Below are 20762 nucleotides of genomic sequence, written 5' to 3'. Positions count from 1 at the left end.
TATTGGCCACCTTGTCTGGGATAGTGGGGCGTGGGCATTCAGCCCTTAATTTGGCTCTCACCTCTTTTTCTAAAGGCCGACGGAGCCACATTCTACAATATTTGGCAATGTGGTCTGGGGGCGTCCATTCGGCCGATCTAGGGTGCCTAATGCACCTGAGGTCAAATAGAGGGCGTCCAGAGGTGTCAAATAAGGTATCCATGGGGTCAGACTCCGATTGGAGTTCCTCTAGAGGTATGAGGGGTTCATTAGTTGCAGAATCGGATGGATAAAGGTCTCGGAATGTCTTATGAGGCGGAGCCTCAGTATCAGAGTGTTCTGCGTAGTATTCGTCTAATACTTGGAGGTTAAAGTTAGAGGTAGAACCCTCAAATGCGTCAAAATCATGTTTGGGTTTTGAATAGGGCACTTTAGGGTGTTTAGCAGGCGCTTTGCCTTTACCGGCGGTGGCGCTATCGCCCTTCCAAGGGCGTTTGCGAGGGGCTCCTTCATGCTCTGAAGTGTGAGAATCTTCGGAGTCTGAGAGTTGGGTAATGGTCGCCGTAGGGGCTGGTATTGTCTGCTCGCTGAAAGCCGCTAAAGCTTTAGGAATAGATTCAGTGATGGCATTGAATAGCCAAGCCTTAAGTTCGGCAGAAACTGCTGGTTCTGGCACATCAGACATAATGTCAATAACAGTGGGGTCACCACAAAAGAAAATAATATTATATACAATATATATATATAGTTTAATTTTTTTTTTTTTTTTTTTTATTATTTTTTAATTTTGGTATGCAGACAAACTAATTACAATGAGGCGGTGGACTTATACAGAAAGTAATTTTGTAACAGTGGGGTTCATCCACAATATATCAATGGGGTTCACCCAGAGAGAGAAGGACAATAAAATGTCCAAAATCAAATAACAGGTATGTGCCTGTGTTATCAAATAGGGATTACCCTGTATAGAGGCAGAAAAAAAGGGGGGTCACCCTTGAAGGAAGGCTAGAGGGGGTCACCCTCTGAATAAAGGCTTGAGGGGGTCACCCTCAGTATCAAGCAAGGATTTTTTAAGTTGAAAAAACCTGTCAAGAAAAAAGGGAAATTTTGAGTATGTATCTTGAATGTTTTAAAATAAAAAGGTCTGGGGCTTTAAGAGATAAAAGTACTTACCGAACAGCTGGGTCGCGTTCTGCAGTGGGAGCCGAAATGCGAGTGAACCGCCGCGCATAAAATTTCCGCAAGATGGCGCTGAGAGGAAGCCCGGGAAAAAGCTAATAGAAATGGCCGCGGCAAGAAAAGGGCGGGAAGCGTCTCTATGGAGACGCAATGCAACACACGAAGTGTGTGAGGGGAAAAAACAGAGCGGAGCGGACCGGCAAAATGCCGGGCGCTGCGGGGAAAAGTGTGTCAGTTAAACAGACAGTATAAGAATTATAAGTATGGAGAAAAATAAGAGAGGCAATTGTGTTTATAGGTTGACTGGGGAGTCAGCCCATGTCACCTAAGCAGAGAGTAAAAGCACAGAAAAGGCTGAGAAAAAATACTAGAATGAGTAAATGAATAAATATATATAATATTAAAGCAATATACTCATATATATATATATATATGGCTAAAATAGAGCATAAATAGGAGTATAATTAGAATAGACTCACCTGGGAGGCTAAGCAGCAAAGAAAGAGGAATTGGGAGGAGCCTGATGACAGTTTATATTGCTGTGATGCACTCTGATTGGTTAAACTTTTTTACACTGCTGTTAACTGTTTCTTTGCTGCTGGGAGTTTCAGTAAAGAAAGATAAGCAAATATGAAGCCTCCTGTCTTGCCATAAAATTCCATTCACACAGTCAATAATTGTGTTAAGTCTTCTGACTATGTCTATACCCAGAATCAGTCGGTTATAGGGGAGATCTACCATTATCACCGGGTGTCTAAAGGTTTTGTTACCTATTTTAAACTTTAACCAGGTATTGCCAATAACATGAAGTGCATTTCCTCCTACACTCAATAGAGCATTGGGGTTATCTCTTAGCTTCGGCTTATCCACTGCTAAGTCCATTACCTGCTGGAAGTAGGTATTGGATGAAATAGTGGCTTGTGAATAGTGATGTTGCGAACTCGAAATTTTCGGTTCGCGAACGGGAACTTCCGCAAACGTTCACGAACCGGCGACCGGGCGAACCGCCATTGACTTCAATGGGCAGGCGAATTTTAAAACCCACAGGGACTGTTTCTGGCCACAAAAGTGATGGAAAAGTTGTTTCAAGGGGACTAACACCTTGACTGTGGCATGCCGGAGGGGGATCCATGGCAAAACTCCCATGGAAAACTACACAGTTGATGCAGAGTCTGGTTTTAATCCATAAAGGGCAGAATTCACCTAACATTCCTAAATTGTTTGGAATAACGTGCTTTAAAACATCAGGTATGATGTTGTATCGATCAGGTAGTGTAAGGGTTACGCCCGCTTCACAGTGACAGACCAAACTCCCCGTTTAACGCACTGCAAACAACCGCAAACAGTCCATTTACACAACCGCAAACTCCCCATTTGCACATGTTTTAGTGCAAACTAGTCTAACTACTAATATAGTTGAAACATTCTACTTTTATTCATGCCAGACAACCATGCAGGCCAGACTAACAAACATGCCAGGGCCAATCATAGTTAACCACCTCAGATAGTAACATGGCTCCCTCTATATACAGAGTAAACATGGCTCCCTCTATATACAGAGTAACATGGCTCCCTCTATATACCGTGTAAACATGCTTCCCCTCTATATACAGTGTAAACATGGCTCCCTCTATATACAGAGTAACATGGCTCCCTCTATATACAGAGTAACATGGCTCCCTCTATATACAGTGTAACATGGCTCCCCTCTATATACAGAGTAACATGGCTCCCCTCTATATACAGTGTAAACATGGCTCCTCTCTATATACAGAGTAACATGGCTCCCCTCTATATACAGTCTAAACACGGCTCCTCTCTATATACAGAGTAACATGGCTCCCTCTATATACAGTGTAAACATGGCTTCTCTCTATATACCGTGTAACATGGCTCCCCTCTATATACAGTTTAAACACGGCTCCTCTCTATATACAGAGTAACATGGCTCCCTCTATATACAGTGTAAACATGGCTCCTCTCTATATACAGAGTAACATGGCTTCCCTCTATATACCGTGTAAACATGGCTCCCTCTATATACAGAATAACATGGCTCCCTCTATATACAGAGTAACATGGCTTCCCTCTATATACCGTGTAAACATGGCTCCCTCTATATACAGAGTAACATGGCTCCCTCTATATACAGAGTAACATGGCTTCCCTCTATATACCGTGTAAACATGGCTCCCTCTATATACCGTGTAACATGGCTCCCCTCTATATACAGTGTAAACATGGCTCCTCTCTATATACAGAGTAACATGGCTTCCCTCTATATACCGTGTAAACAGGGCTCCCTCTATATACAGAATAACATGGCTCCCTCTATATACAGAATAACATGGCTCCCTCTATATACAGAGTAACATGGCTTCCCTCTATATACCGTGTAAACATGGCTCCCTCTATATACAGAGTAACATGGCTCCCTCTATATACAGAGTAACATGGCTTCCCTCTATATACCGTGTAAACATGGCTCCCTATATATACCGTGTAAACATGGCTCCCTATATATACAGAGTAACATGGCTCCCTATATATACAGAGTAACATGGCTCCCTATATATACAGAGTAACATGGCTCCCTATATATACAGAGTAACATGGCTCCCTATATATACAGAGTAACATGGCTCCCTCTATATACAGAGGAACATGGCTCCCTCTATATACAGAATAACATGGCTCCCTCTATATACAGAATAACATGGCTCCCTCTATATACAGAATAACATGGCTCCCTCTATATACAGAGTAACATGGCTCCCCTCTATATACAGTGTAAACATGGCTCCTCTCTATATACAGAGTAACATGGCTCCCCTCTATACAGGGGCGTACCTGGAGCATTTGGCACCCGGGGCGGATCCTTTATTTGGCACCCCCCTCCCCAACTTTGAAATGTAAAAAACAGCTGCAGCTTTTTTTAAATGTATGTTTATGCAGTGTGTGTATAGTGTGTGTGCAGTGTGTGTATAGTGTGTATGCAGTGTGTGTATAGTGTGTATGCAGTGTGTGTATAGTGTGTATGCAGTGTGTGTATAGTTTATGCAGTGTGTGTAGAGTGTGTATATTGTATGCAGTGTGTATATTGTGTGCAGTGTGTGTGTATGCAGTGTGTGCATAGTGTGTATAGTGTGTACAGTGTGTGTGCATAGTGTGTGCAGTGTGTATAGTGTGTGTGCAGTGTGTATAGTGTGTGTATAGTGTGTGTATAGTGTGTGTATAGTGTGTGTATAGTGTGTGTATAGTGTGTGTATAGTGTGTGCATAGTGTGTGCATAGTGTGTGTATAGTGTGTGTGTATAGTGTGTATGCAGTGTGTGTCCCCAAGCCCCTAGTCACACAACCAAATAAAAAAGCCCCTACCTACCCCCCTCACCCTAAAAAATAGTGAGGGGGGAATAAAATTACTACCCTGTAAAGTAAAATTCAACTTACTATTCAACGTCTTCTTTTTTCTAAAATCTTTATTTTTCAGCCCCAAAAAAGGCCAAATAAAAAGCCATCATACCCGTCGAACTTAAAAATAAAATAAAAAAAAAAGAGCGCCAAAAAAAATGAATCCATCTTCACCCATGGAGGGCACCGTGTCAGTGTTTATCAGGGATCCTTAGGATAGGTGTCAATCCATATCTGCCAAGTGACCTTATGTAGGGGGAACAGTCCCTATTCTGCTCTGTGTCAGTGTCTGGAGGGAGTATCTGCAGTAACACAGGGTGTCTGGAGGGAGTATCTGCAGTAACACAGGGTGTCTGGAGGGAGTATCTGCAGTAATACAGAGTGTCTGGGGGGAGTAACTGCTTGTAACATTTATATGCACAAAAAAAAAAATAATACATTGAAAAAAAAAAAGAAATGGTGGCAGCTTCCGAATTAATCTAAAATGGATGCTGTCCAGTAGGTGAGAGGGTCTGCTAGGGAGGGTGTGCTGCTTATTGGCTGTAATGTGTCTGCTGACTGTGAGGTACAGGGTCAAAGTTTACTCAATGATGACGAATAGGGGGCGGACCGAGCACCGCATGTGTTCGCCCGCGTTGGCGGACGCGAATATGCTATGTTCGCCGGGAACTATTCGCCAGCGAACAGTTCGGTACATCACTACTTGTGAACCAGTATCTATCAACCCTTTGAAAGGCTGGGGTAGCGAATCCTGTATTTCTACAGGCATGTAGTACCTTCCTTCATGTTCTTCTAATTCACATAAGAATTTAGAATGTGTCAACATATTACTTGTTTTCCATACATTACCGGTCACAGCAGTAATTTCTACCTGTACTGAGGAATGCTCAGTCTTACCCACAGGCCCATCCTTTTTAGGATTATCTTGAACTGTCAAGCGGTAACTAGTGGTCGGCATCTCATCAGTTAACCCTTTCAGGGCTGGATCCTGGAAACTAGTGGCTGCTGGGGCTACTTTAGCCTTTGGCTGAAATGAAAAAAACAGAGGAACACGTTGCGCCTCCTTCACCCGGAAGTGAAGTGACGAGGTAGGCAATAGGTTTCCTAACACAACTATCGTTTATTTGACTGTTAGTACCTGGAAAGGAAACAGGGTTAGGTATTATATCTATTGACAACCTAGCCTGTTTAGTCACTGTAGCTATTTTTGCTGCGGCACTTGTTGTTGCTGCTGCAGTTGCACAGGTGGCTCTGCAATTGAAGCTGTCCCTAAAAAAGGATTGATAGCAAAGACTTGGTTAATCTTTGTTATTTCCTCCATTAATTTGCCCATCTGGTCTGTCAATTGACCAACCTGACAACGAAAATTATTTCCCCCATTGCCGTTTTGTCTTTGCCCATTAGAATTTGGCTGGGATGGCTGAGACTGTTGTGAGTTATTGGAAGCAGATTGGTTGTTTCTGTTTCCATATCTCCTATTTCCCTGAGGATTCCTTCTCCATTGGGAATTGCCTTGGTTCTTATTAACCCTGGGGCGTTTATTCCCATTGGCATTGGATTTTTCAGAGTTATCAGAGGAATTTGCAGAATTGCTTCTGGCGTTTTCCTGTTTCTGAGGTTTTGGTGTTTTCAAAACCTCGGAATAGGTCCCCTTTTTCTGTTGGGTTTCTAAACCTAACTGAATTTTAGTCTCTGACACCATTTTATCACCAGGTTTCTTAACCTTTGGCTGATTTTCATCATGTGCATGGTGTATGGTATACAATTTCATGCACTGACTGACTAGCCATTCTAACGGTAACTTACAATCGTAATCTCTTGCGAGATTCATTTGTATGTTTACTGGCATGGCATGAAAATACAGATCTTTGAAGTCTGTGCTTTCATACCTGGGTTTTCTTTGAGCCACGGAGTATGCATTTTTAAGAATTATAAAAAATTCTCTGGGGCTTTGATCTGGACGGCACTTTAAGTTATAAAGCGCCTTCTTTGCAGAAGCAATGGTTTTATACTTACCATATTCCATGATTATTTCATCTTGGACCAGGACATTAACTGTATAGCTTGAAGACTTTCTAGATAAACACGGCACATTGAATCAAAAGTCCACGTGATGACCCATTTCTTATGAATGTCATCATACATGCCCAATGAATTCATTGCTCTATCATAATTTTCCAGATGTTCAGATATGTTTCCTGAGCCTCTATAAAATTGTGGGACAGTCTCTCTAAGGAATTTAATAACCTTTTGGCGTTTCATAAACAGGCATCGTTGATTTACAACCTCTTTTACTTTCCCTGTGTCTGGGTAAGCGTCTATGCGATCTGTCTGCTGAAGAGGAATTAGATCCGTACAACAGTGCAGATGGCATATCAGTCACATGTCCTTCAGAGTGTACAGTGCAATCACTTTCACTCCCATCACTCTGAGCTTCTCGTTCACTGTCACAATTCTGATCAGCATCAGAATCCTGCCAGTGTACAGAACCATGTCTGTTTTCATTCCTATCACCTTGAACTGGACTCTCCCTCTCAAGTTTGGCCAAGACAGTCTTTTCAAACTGTTCTGCCCAAGATTGCCAAGAATCTACAGGTGTTTTCTCAGAATTACTCACATCTTTACTTTGAGACTGTTTTATGAAAACCTGGTCTGGTGTGGGAAAATCATAACAAGGAGGGGATTTACAGATAGTCTTTGCTTGCCTTTTTGTGCAACTTTTTGGCACAGAATGATGGATGCTAGCCTCACTGATTTCTGACTCTCCTTTTCATACTCATCCAATTGTGTTTTAAGCTGATTTATTTCCTGTGTATATTTATCCGTCAAAGCTTTCATTTCTTTTTCATGATCAGCCTGACGAGTTTTATACTCAGCAAGTAAATCTTGGTATTTCCCATCTTGAATGCCAAATTGTTCAAGAGTGTATTATGAACGCCATTTTCCTTTCTATGTTCTTTTGTCCAGCAATTTATTTAAAGGGACACTATAGTCATCTGAACAACTTTAGCTTAATGAAGCAGTTTTTGTGTATAGAACATGCCCCTACAGCCTCACTGCTCAAACCTCTGCCATTTAGGAATGAAATCCCTTTGTTTATGAACCCTAGTCACACCTCCCTGCATGTGACTTGCACAGCCTTCCATAAATACTTCCTGTAAAGAGAGCCCTATTTAGGCTTTCTTTATTGCAAGTTCTGTTTAATTAAGATTTTCTTATCCCCTGCTATGTTAATAGCTTGCTAGACCCTGCAAGAGCCTCCTGTATGTGATTAAAGTTCAATTTAGAGATTGAGGTACAATTATTTAAGGTAAATTACATCTGTTTGAAAGTGAAACCAGTTTTTTTTTCATGCAGGCTCTGTCAATCATAGCCAGGGGAGGTGTGGCTAGGGCTGCATAAACAGAAACAAAGTGATTTAACTCCTAAATTACAGTGAATTGAGCAGTGAAATTGCAGGGGAATGATCTATACACTAAAACTGCTTTATTTAGCTAAAGTAATTTAGGTGACTATAGTGTTCCTTTAAGATATGTTATTATGTGTTCATCACTTAGAATGGTGTGTTTAGCTTCCCATTCTATGCTTTTCAACCAAACCTCATAGGTTGAATCATTTTTCATATGTTTATGAATATGGACTATATTTCAGTATTATCTGTTACAGATGTATCGCTGCCGCTGGCCATATTTTTATACACTAATTTAATCTCAATACAAAACTCTTTTCTATATCAAAATTAATATTGCATGAATTACACCAATATTATTGTATATGGAATATAATTTCTACTTAAACGATCTCAGCACCGTGCCTCCAATTTGTGGGGATATTTATGGGATAATAATAGTAAACAGTTGAGAATTGCCCACTATTTCAATTCTCAGATCCCAAAGATCGTTATCGTGTAAGTGAAATGTATTCCATATAAATAAAATCACAATTTGTTATAAAAATAGATACAATTTATAGTGACAATTTAAATAATAATAATAAGTAACATGCGTGACAATAATCAATGAATATTCAGTATAACATGGTATGCAATACAATGGCAATACATTTCACTGGCTAACACAGCCAATTGTCAAGAAGATTTATGACTGTAGTTCACAGAAAGAAAGTGAAAGTTTCACACAGAGAAAGCTTCCAGCGAATAGCCATAAAAACTTTAGCTGACAGTTAGAATAACCCTTTCAATGCTGGCTAGACCTCCTAGGTAATTAAGACCTATTCTCATGTGATTTTAAATAAAATAACATTTAAACCATCTCATTAGTCATTTCCTGGAGCCATCCAATAAGAGTAATCTACCATGTTCTATAAGCAGAATTTTAACTTGCCTAAACAGATATTTTATCTTATTTTAGAGCAAATCAATACACCTGGATAAATACCACGATATGCTAACATGTGATATGTCACATTAAATACATATTGTTATTCCTTTCTATCTGCAGAATAGAATGGTTATAACCATGTACTTCTTAGTTAACTAAGATTTCTAAATATCGAAATCTGATCGTGATTAAATGAAGCCAGTATAATTACCAGTTAAGTAGATATTTTCATCAGATTAGTAGGTAGTCTCAGGAACTGAATGTCATGGGTCTCTTTCTCTGTCTCCTGACTTAGCCTGCTTCCAACTGCTTCCTCTGCATACTCTCTGCATACCTTCTGCATACCTCTCTCTTCCCTTTGTCTTAACTTTTAAAGGAAAATTCACTAGGTGATAGACCAATAGGGACACTGTAGGTGTGGTTACCTTCCAGATAACAATTTAAGTATTTGGTCTATAGAGGGCAGTCTCGTCCCACTAAACATACCTATCGAGGAAAGAGTTAACTTTTCCTGGTGGCTATTTTGACGTCTTTTACCTTATCTTATGGTTAATATAATTTAAGTTTTCTGTCAGTTCAAAGTGTTTCTTTAAGTTTTGTCCAGACTATGTGTCTGGTAAATTCTGCTATAATTTCTAATCTGACAGTTATAACTAAGGATGACCCCTAAACTTACAATGGGACGTTATACAATATCGAAAGTAAAATTAAATTATTTAATCTTCTCTGTCACAAATGTCTGGGTTTAGAATTAATTATATTCCATTAGCATTTAGCTAACAGTCTGTCCATCCCCCGTTCTCATTTCTTATCAACAGGTTTGTATATACTAAGCATTCCTTTAGCTCTGGCAAAGTGGTTAGTTTTACAGAAAGGATAGAAATTTCGTGTCTCTTTGTTAACTTGAAAATAACAAAATGGAGTCTGGTCTGTTCAGAGTGACTCAGAATATACACTTTTAATTTCTATCATAGCACAAAATGTCTGCCGATATAAATACCCTGACAATTTTGCAGGTGTGGGTATGCAGGGCTTGTGTGCCGGTCATCCGATCTGCACCTCGCAGAATATGGCTGGTGCATCCATGGTGAGGCCAATTCAGCCAACGCCCCGCTTGTGCAGGAGTGTTGGAGCTGGAGAGGGTGTTTGACCGGGAGCCATGTTGTTCCTTTGTATGCGAGGCAGGTCGGTCTCTGGGGTAGGGGTTCTCAGAGGTGCTGTGGGTGTGCGGCAGGGTGCTGCTGAGGGTCTCTGTGGCCTGTCGTGTTGGTTCCCCATATGGTGGGTGCTGAGGTTGTGAAGGGGTAGTCCCTGCTGGGGGGTAGGAGGACTCACCGCTGTTCTTGGTCTGCGGTTTCGGGGTTTGTGTCGAGGCGTCCTCCTCCTCCCTCTTGCCATCATAGCTTTGGCGCTGCCCTGGGCGGAAGTTGCGAGTCTCACCCCAGCCTCTCCTTGGGTTGTTGCTGGTGGAGTCTCCATTCCGTGTCCCCTTGGCGGTAGATTTTAGCCCAAAAGGCTTCAAACAAACGGTCCAATCTTTCTTCCAGAGATAGCCTCTGGGCGCTGTTTGGGGGTTGACACGTGGTGTCCGCCATAGTTGCCGGTGTTGGTTCAGCTGTGTGGGACTATCCCCTTTGTGGTTGTGCTGCTGCGTTCCAAACTTTAGGTACCGGGATATCCCTCACCAGTGGGGGGGGGAGGGAGTTCGCCAGAGAGACCTCCAAGTGAATGGCTGCAGGCAGCGCAGGGATCAGCCGCCTCCCTGCCCCATCTGAGTAGGCCTCAGGTCAATCCCCGGTTAGGAGCCGCCGGTCGCGGTCAGGATACTAGGCTTTTTACTCTGCGGTCTAGGGCTCCATACTCAATGTCATTTAATCATCGTTTTGTCAGGGGTTTTGCCCCAATTCTGGCTGGATATGAGCGGTTTTGCACGGAGCTCTTCTCCCGTGCGACCGCTCAGCTTGGCTCGGGAGATCCGTGCCTAATCTTTTAACATTGTAAACTGATTGTGGAAACAAGGGTATTCCACTTTATGTGTTTGAGCTGCTTCTTTGTCTAGGCACTATAAAGTATCACTCACTATCTCTGCAAAGAGACTGTTTTTGATTGTATAAATAGCTTAAAGGGACACTATAGTCACCTGAACAACTTCAGCTTAATGAGGTTGTTCAGGTGAGAACTATAGCTCCCTGCAGCCTTTCTCATGTAAACACTGTATTTTCTAGGAAAATACAGTGTTTACATTGAAAGCTAGGAACACCTCCAGTTGCAGTCACTCAGAGTGAACCAGAGGGACTTCGGAGTTGATGAAGGCATAATATGCCTCCATCCACTCAGATCTGCTGTCAGCAGAGCACAGGGCAGCACTGTGCACAGCAGACACTAAACTCTCCTCATAGAGATTCATTGATTCAATTAATCTCTATGAGGAGATGCTGATTGGCCAGGGCTGTGTTTGAATCATGCTGGTTCTGCCCCTGATCTGCCCTTGTCAGTCTCAGCCAATCCTATGGGGAAGCACTGTGATTGGATCAGGCTACCACATGTAAGCAGACTGTTTGTTTTTCTGAGTCTAACAGCATGCACATTTACAGCTTCTTGCTTGAATACAGTAAGATTTTTACTATATTTATGGAGGCATGAGGGGTATAGGGCTGGCCTTAGGCCTTTTGGAGCCCTGTGCGAAAACTTCTCTCAATTTTAAGCGAATTTCATATTTGGCGCCAAAATGGCTGAATTCAAAGCATAGCTGACTTTGAAATTCACTTTCTTGACAATTGTCATTTTAGTGAAGAAGCTTGTCAGATATGAACTAAGACACCATCACAATCATCACACAGGCACACAGAAACACATCACCGTCACATAAATACTCACAATTGTGGGTTCAGGGTCCCACACATACTGTATACAGACTGATTATATATAGCATGTTCATTGGTGAATAGAAATGGGGTTCAGATGAGGGTATATGGCAGACAGGATAGGAAGGTAGTGCTACACCAGCATATAATAAAAATGGGGTTCAGATGAGGGTATATGGCAGACAGGATGGGAAGGTAGTGTTACACCAGCAGACTAATGCTGATGTAACACGACCTATACTCAGCATCTTCTTTCCCTTTTACAGACTGGGGGAGTTTCTGTGGCTGGGAACTCAAGGTTGTGTTTCAATGCAACCACTCAGTCTCCTACCTTGTCCCAAGCTGCCTCTGCTTCCATGCAGTTCCCCTTCTCTCTGGTGCCCGATCACAAGTCTTCTCTTTCCCTGGTCTCCAGTGCCGGCCTCTGGTGGGCTGGAGGTGAATAGCAGGGAGTGCTGATCATAACTTCTCCCTCGAGGTTCTGGCGCTGTGTTGAGTCAGAGCGCAGGCTGGGAATCTCTGAGGCTGCGTCTGACTCACTAACTGAGCACCAGAACCGCGAGGGAGAAGTTATGATGATCTGGCTGCAGCTCCTGCTAGGTGCACCACTGGACCATCAGGGAGTCATTTTTCATGTAATAGGATGGAGTCAGCTTGCGAGCTGTGTCGGCTGCCAGGGCACCCCTTGTGTTATGGCGCCCTGTGTGACTGCACAGCTCGCACACCCCAAAGGCCGGCCCTGATGAGGGGCCCAGGGGGGCTAGATGGTGGTGTTAACACTATGGGGTCAGGAATACATATTTGTGTTCCTGACCCTATAGTGATCCTTTAACTTTTAAATATTTCTTTCCCTCTTCCAGCTATAAAGATCAAAAACATCACTTTGTACACAGATGAACTGGTAGTAAAATCACCTTCACGACTCTTCATCCCTTGCCGATTTTACGCAGATGAACAAGTTGGGACTAACCATTTTCTGCTTGAATGGGGATTGACCCCAGAAAACAGTGACAACTATACTCCAATCCTCCGTCTCTATGACACCATTCTGGAATATATGGAGAATGGCAACAGCAGAGCTCAGGTTTTTGTATACCTTGTGCCAGAAGGAAATTGCTCTCTTGTCATCAATCCCACCTACACCAATGACAGTGGAACATATGAAATTCGGCTTACCATTAATGGAGTGCAGCATTCTCCAGTCCCGGTAATTAAAGTCAAGGTGTTAGGAGACAAGACTGTGTGTGAGTATTAGTAAAGTCAAATATATTATCTCTATGAAACCATAGTACCACAGTGTCTCACTCAGCATGTTAATCATCTGGGCTATTTATTTTCCTTTTTTATTTTTATAATTAAGACTTTTATTGGGTTTTATGCATAGCAAGACAAAAGCAAGACGTTATAAATGAGTCTGCTAGTGGAGAATAATGGTAACAGGTAATTCTAGAACAGGGCATGTCCCCACAGGTGTGGTCCTGTAACTAATTTACCAAGTTGGTCACAAGATAATATAGAAAGGAAAGAACCCAGAATGAGAAAAAAAGGTAAGATGTGAAGAGAAAAATAGAAAGGTATTCGCAAGAGGGCTATTTAATTTTTTATGTGCCTTGGGTAGCCCCCTACCTGAGCCCCTCACGCCACTGTTCCACATACCACAAGGCTCAAGTACAAGCATTATCTATGATCTCTTTCACACCAAGCCCTATTATTAACACCTACCAAACTCTGCACTTGGATATCACTTAATTCACGGACACAGCTAATGATCCACCCTCAAACTCCAGCCTTACCCATTGCCCTTTAGTTTTAATTCGCACCCTTAAAACATTACTCATTCCTAAATCATTTCCTTCCTCTCAAGCATAAACTGATGCATTTCTCAGATCAAACAGAATTAGATTACCAGTGTTTCAATAGTTAAAATCCCAAAACCATTTTTTTGCAACTGTAGGGATTTGAAAAATCAAAAGTATGCATTAAACAATATTTAATAAAGTGCCTTACATGAGCAGATGTAACACCTGGACAAATACTGTGGTCTACGTGTTCCAGTACAAAAACAGTTTATCAAGACAAATCATCTGCGTGCACATCCCAAGATTAATGACGACTAGTAAGTTGGGAGTCAGACACCATATCCCCCTCTCCCAAAAAAACTGAAAAGCTAAAGCTAAAACCCTTCAGTGGTAAATCTAAAAAAAACAGGCTACATGCGAGAGTAAACATACATTGTAAGCAGTCAGACTAGCATCCATGTACTAAACAGCAAAAAACATTAGTGACCAAATAAAGATCCAATCCTTCATATATCATCTATTAGCTAGTAATATAATCCTACACTGAAACTAAAAAATAGGGCATCAAATAAGAATTTGTACCAGGCACATGTAGTGTCTATGAATCAAATGTATGACTGAAAAAATGAGGCTAACAAGAAACAAAGTTGCATAATGTATGAAGCTAAAAGGACACAATAGGTATGCAGACCTCTTCGTTTCATTGAAGTTATCTGGGTGCATTGTCCCTGTTCATGTAAACCTGCAATATATATATGTATATATTTATAAACATTAAAAGCACCTGCCTAATATCATGTAGGTCCTCCTGGAGCTGCATTGAGACATGAACTCCACAAGACCTCTGAACGTGTCCTGTGGTATCTGGCAACAAGACATTGGCAGCAGATATTTTTTCTGCAAGTTGCGAGATGGGGTCCCATGGATCGGATTTCTTCTTCCAGCACATCCAGCTGATGCTCATTCTAATTGAAATCTGGGGAATTTAGATGCCAAGGCAACATCTTGAACTTTTTTTCATGTTCCTCAAACCAATCCTTAAAAAGTTTTGCAATATGGCAGGGTGCATTATTCCACTGAAAGAGTCCTGCCATCAGGAAACACCATTGACATAAAGGGATCTACACAGTCTGCAACAATCTCTAGGTAGGTGGTATGTGCCAAAGTAACATCCACATGAATGCCAAGACCCAAGATTTCCCAGCAGAACATTGCCCAGAGCAAATTACTTTCTCCACCTTCCTTCTTCCCTGCTGCCATACCCCAGGTAAACAACACACATGCACCCGATCACTCACCTGATCTAAAAGAAAACGTGATTCATCAGACCACGCAAACTGCTTCCATTACTTTTGGTGGTGGACAGCAGTCATCATGGGCATTATGACTGGTCTACGGCTGCTCAGCAAACTGTGATGCACGGTGTTCTGACTTTTTTCTATCATGGCCAGCATTACGTTTTTCAGCAATTTGAGCTACAGTAGCTCTTCTGTGTGATCTGACCAGACTGGATAGCCTTCACTTCAAATGTCCATCAATAAACCTTGGTTGACCATGACACTTACACCGGTTCACTGGTTGTTCTTGCTGCACCACGTTTGGTAGGTACTGACCACTGCATACTGGGAACACCCCACAAGACTTGCCGTTTTGAAGATGGTCTGACCAAGTCATCGAGCATCACTATGTTGCCCTTGTCAAAGTCACTTAGTTTTTTTCGTTTGCCCATTTTTCATGCTTCCAACACATTAAATTCAAGAACTGGCTCTTCACTTGCTGACTAATATATCCCACCCCTTGACAGGAGCTATTGTAACAATTTAATCATTGTTAATCACTGCACCTGTCAGTGGTGTTAATGTGTAAAAAAAAAAAATATATATATATATATAATATATATAAATTTGCTACAGCGTTCTCCTTTTAATTTGTGATCTGTTACCATAAGCCAATAGCTTAATAATGATGATACATAATTATATTGAAAAGTCGGTTGTGGTGTGCCAAAGCGGACAAGGTTAGGCCTGTAAAATAAAAAAAAAAGGGCAAAATTATAATGCAAAACTTTATTACAGTAACATATGTATAATGTTCCAGAGTAATAGTATTGAAGGCATTTCTGATTTCTTGTTCTGGTTGTGGTATGTACCTATAATAGGCAGATGACTTCCAGCGGCCCATTTTCTTTATGATGTGTGCAGGAACATTATGACTGGAGGCTGCGGAAGCCGCATCTATGCAAAACGAAAAATTAGGATTTAAACATTAGAGAATCCTAAGGTATAAGATAAATGTTTGTGTTGTGAGAGGATTTCTATGTATCGGTAGCAAAGTAAAACAGGGGAGTTTACTGGTCAGTGATTTGGTGAGATCATCTAGAACTTTTACTGGACACCATTTGGTATTTGAAATTTAGAAGGGGATTTCTACCGCAGGGCCTGTCTAACTGGTCTTACTATGTTTTAATGACAGGGTGTAATGATCTTTGGTATTATTTAAGTCTTGTATCTCAAGGCAATTTTAGAGTGTCTGAAAACTTAGTAACCATTAAAGGGACACTATAGTCACCAGAACAACTACAGCTTATTGAAATTGTTCTGGTGAGTAGAATCATTACCTTCAGGCTTTTTGCTGTAAACACTGTCTTTTCAGAGAAAATGCAGTGTTTACATTACAGCCTAGTGATAACTTCACTGGCCACTCCTCAGATAACTGTTCGAGATCCTTCCTGGGTCATGGCTGCCTAAAATGCATCCAAACATTCACTATCTCCTCCCTCTGCATGCAGACACTGAACTTTCCTCATAGACATTAATTGATTCAATTCATCTCTATGAGGGGATGCTGATTGGCCAGGTCTGTGTTTGAATCATGCTGGCTCTGCCCCTGATCTGCCTCTTTGTCAGTCTCAGCCAATCCTATGGCGAAGCACTGTGATTGGATCAGGCCACCACTTCTAATGATGTCAGCAGACCGCTTGTTTTTTTTTTTGAGGCAAACAGCATGCAGAGTTACAGCTTCTGGCTTGAATACAGTAAGATTTTGCTATATTTATGGAGGCCTGAGGGGCCCAGGGGGACTAGATGGTCGTGTTAACACTATAGGGTCAGGAATACATGTTTGTGTTCCTGACCCTATAGTGATCCTTTAACTCTTTGGGTCCCCGTAAAAGGCCAAGTAAGTGGCAACTTTTATAACAACGTTGGTATGTTGTTCAAATGGCGCGTTGTCCAATAAATCAGAGATTGCTCGGAATTTGGGACTATCTATTGGAAGTCGTTTTGGTGTTTATATGACATAACATTTTTCAATTCCTTTCAAAACACTCTTAATGGGATAAGATGAAAGGAAAGGTATAGTATTGTAGTATTGGGAAATTATGTAAGCATATGATGTTTTACGGCAGTGAGCTATTTTGATGGTGATGTGAGCTAGTTTGAGCAATAGGTGGCAAAAAGTGGGGAATTGACCAGTGTTTCAACAGAAAAGGTGTTTATTATTTGAAGACCGAGACAAACATTTAAAATATGTTAAATGCTCTATTATAAGATTTTCTTGTATTGTTGGACTGTCCCACTTGTGTTAAAGTTTTACTGTGTGACATTATAACATTCAGTTCATGATAAGTTCCTGGATGTTCGGGGGTCCTGTTGCCTATTGGTTCGCTGTGGGATGAACTTAAAAAAAATTGCCGGAAATTTAAACGGGTGTATTAGGATTTCCAGGTATCTATGTACATACAATATAAAACTGCTGAGTGGCCACCAGCCAGGTTAATTTCCTGACTAATTTCATAATTATTAAGGAGTTTGAACAACCTTTATTTAGTATGTGACAGGCTGCTTGATTGTCAAGAAAACACCTTACCTGCTTAACCTTTTCATTAATGACACCAAACATCTGCCACCACTACAATGGAGAAAATTTCAAACATAGCGGAGGAATTATTAAACTTGAGCAATTCAGTAGTATCAACAAACTACAATCTTTGAGTTTGGATTCCAATATTGTTGAATGGGTAAGGCAGTGGCTGAGTGACAGGCAACAGAGGGTTGTAGTCAATGGAGTATATTCGAAGCTTGGGCTTGTCACCAGTGGGGTACCTCAGGGATCTGTACTTGGACCCATTCTCTTTAATATTTTTATTAGTGATATTGCAGAAGGTCTTGATGGTAAGGTGTGTCTTTTTGCGGATGATACTAAGATATGTAACAGGGTTGATGTTCCAGGAGGGATAAGCCAAATGGAAAATGATTTAGGTAGACTAGAAAAATGGTCAGAGTTGTGGCAACTGACATTTAATGTGGATAAGTGCAAGATAATGCATCTTGGACGTAAAAACCCAAGGGCAGAGTACAGAATATTTGATAGAGTCCTAACCTCAACATCTGAGGAAAGGGATTTAGGGGTGATTATTTCTGATGACTTAAAGGTAGGCAGACAATGTAATTGAGCAGCAGGAAATGCTAGCAGAATGCTTGGTTGTATAGGGAGAGGTATTAGCAGTAGAAAGAGGGAAGTGCTCATGCCATTGTACAGAACACTGGTGAGACCTCACTTGGAGTACTGTACACAGTACTGGAGACCCTATCTTCAGAAGGATATTGATACCTTAGAGAGAGTTCAAAGAAGGGCTACTAAACTGGTTCATGGATTGCAGGATAAAACTTACCAGGAAAGGTTAAAGGATCTTAACATGTATAGCATGGAGGAAAGACGAGACAGGGGGGATATGATAGAAACATTTAAATACATAAAGGGAATCAACACAGTAAAGGAGGAGACTATATTTAAAAGAAGAAAAACTACCACAACAAGAGGACATAGTCTTAAATTAGAGGGACAAAGGTTTAAAAATAATATCAGGAAGTATTACTTTACTGAGAGGGTAGTGGATGCATGGAATAGCCTTCCAGCTGAAGTGGTAGAGGTTAACACAGTAAAGGAGTTTAAGCATGCGTGGGATAGGCATAAGGCTATCCTAACTATAAGATAAGGCCAGGGACTAATGAAAGTATTTAGAAAACTGGGCAGACTAGATGGGCCGAATGGTTCTTATCTGCCGTCACATTCTATGTTTCTATGTTTCTAGAGGGTATGAACATGGATCTGCCATTCCATGATGACAGAAACAGTTGCCACATGGAAATGTCAGCTGTTGCATATTCATCAATTGTAAACCTACTGTCGTCATCGGGAAGGCTTTGCAACATCCATAACAGTCTGGAAATAAATGATCTACCTTTTGGAATAATTTGCATGGTGAAATTCATGGGCCCAAGTAGTGACTGTAGTTGCTCATGAGTACATGAACCTTGTTGTAAACAGTTTGCCATGTATTCTTGTATTTTCCAAATTTTATCATCTGTAAGGCTAGCTTCTATAGTGTCTGAATTAAGATGAATACTGAGGGAAATTATACTGGTATATGGACCTTCTGTTCATATGCAAGTTGAGAGACTGTGGATTTTTGGGGGCGGATTGTAGATTGGCACATTCAATGTTACCCATGACAAAAACCCCAAAGTTAGAAACTCTACCAAGTGAGGTGATGGGTGGTTTGCTAAGCTAAGGGTTAGTGTAACAGCATTTGTATTACCCTGGTGACTATTCTGTGGTGGGGGAATAGATAGTTGGAAATCTGGAGCTCAAGATGGGCCAGCTAGGTTGGCCGATTCCTTGATCTCAAGTCTGTTGTTTATGGAGTTGATGGATATTGATATTGACAACATCATGGCATGTAAATCTGAAAGACTGCACTGGACTGATCCTTCCTCACTGGGACCTGGTATTGCTGTGTCAGTTTTTTACCTCATTAGTCTTACTGGCTCAGCCTTCCTTGCTGTGGCTGGATGTTCTTGCGTTTTTAATTCTGCTGTTATTCTTTGGATAGTCCAAGACCTTACTGAACTGGGCCTTGCCGAAAGTCTGGTTGGGGACTCTGTTCTAGCCAGAGTACTAGGCAATGAAATGAAATTCTACGTAATGGAAATTAGCAGCTATTATCTCATTATTATTGCAATTATTTAGTGTGAACCAGCGGCTAATTGGTGGAAAGTGGCAAAATTATATTACTAGATGTTACTAGTTGGCGTGTGGCAAGAGTTGTCCAACTTATGAATTTGGGGTGTTGATGCCATAAACATAGTGGCAGGGAGTTTTCCTCTTGGTGACAATTATCAAGCATCAAGATAGATCTGGTGTGACAGGTGAGACCCTAACTATACTGTGTGCGAGGCACTACCTATGCATTGGGCTGATGGGCGAATGTACCTCCATGTTTAAAGAAGGAAGTTCGCCTCACTGGACCACTGAATTAAGGCGAAGAAGCCTAGGAGTGTATTATTCTATTGGGCCCTTATTGAAACTCTGTAGCTAGTTCACTTTACTTAGTAGTCAAGGGAGGGATGTTTGTTTCAAGATATGTAATGTGGTATGTTTGTGAGCTCTTTCCTTGGATAAAGAGTAATGAGCCTGGAGTATAGATGAGTTTGAGTGGGTAAGGAATACCTGTATGAGAGCAGATAAATAACCTATTATATAAGGGACTGCTGCCATGCCCCTGGCCTTTACACATTTTATGGTGTCCATACATACCTTCCTATAATTTGCAAAATTGTTTTGAAGGAAACCTTGTCCGACACAGGGATCAGACCTATTATTGGTAACATAATTGAAAGTTATTTGAGGATATGTTTATTAACATGTACATGTATCATAATGATTGGTATAGAGCAATGAAGAGAAACTGAGACACCCACCTACTCCTATATACTGAAGTGAAAGACCTAATTTAAATTTTGGGATACTATGCACACCGGGGCCTGGATTATTTTTGGTTTTTAGAGTAAGATTGCTACAGACTAGAGCAAAAGGTCTAGACATTAAGACTAATTATATCTAAGTATTTCTGTGTGTAAGAAGGTTTAGGACTGTAACATAAGTCTGGGGTATATGTAATTCAACATAATGAAATATATGAGAATGTACCGAGATTTGGAATCGTTGTTTAATGATATCAACAAAATTCCCCTTTTTATATAATAGTAACTTGACTCTTCAAATAAGTGCACCGTAAGAGAACCAGACACAATAGATAATAAGATGCAGATCCATAAATGACCCTTTCACCATTTCACCATTTCGCCATTTCTGATAATACATAAAAAAACACAGAAGTGTTCACTTGAG

The 20762-nt window shown here is 41.1% G+C and overlaps 1 protein-coding gene across 2 annotated transcripts in view; it reads left to right on the top strand.

Moving 5' to 3' along the window:
- Nucleotides 1–20762, top strand: part of LOC134610965 (uncharacterized) — an 82382-nt gene that overhangs the window by 47215 nt on the left and 14405 nt on the right. For both annotated transcript variants that reach the window (XM_063454389.1, XM_063454388.1), the window contains exon 3: nucleotides 12633–13016. In XM_063454389.1, coding sequence (XP_063310459.1) covers nucleotides 12633–13016 — 384 coding nt within the window. The remainder of the gene's footprint in view (nucleotides 1–12632; nucleotides 13017–20762) is intronic.

This window comes from Pelobates fuscus, chromosome 5, assembly GCF_036172605.1.
Source record: "Pelobates fuscus isolate aPelFus1 chromosome 5, aPelFus1.pri, whole genome shotgun sequence".
In the NCBI taxonomy this organism is placed as follows: Eukaryota; Metazoa; Chordata; class Amphibia; order Anura; family Pelobatidae; genus Pelobates; species Pelobates fuscus.
This window is presented reverse-complemented; position numbering and strand designations above follow the sequence as displayed.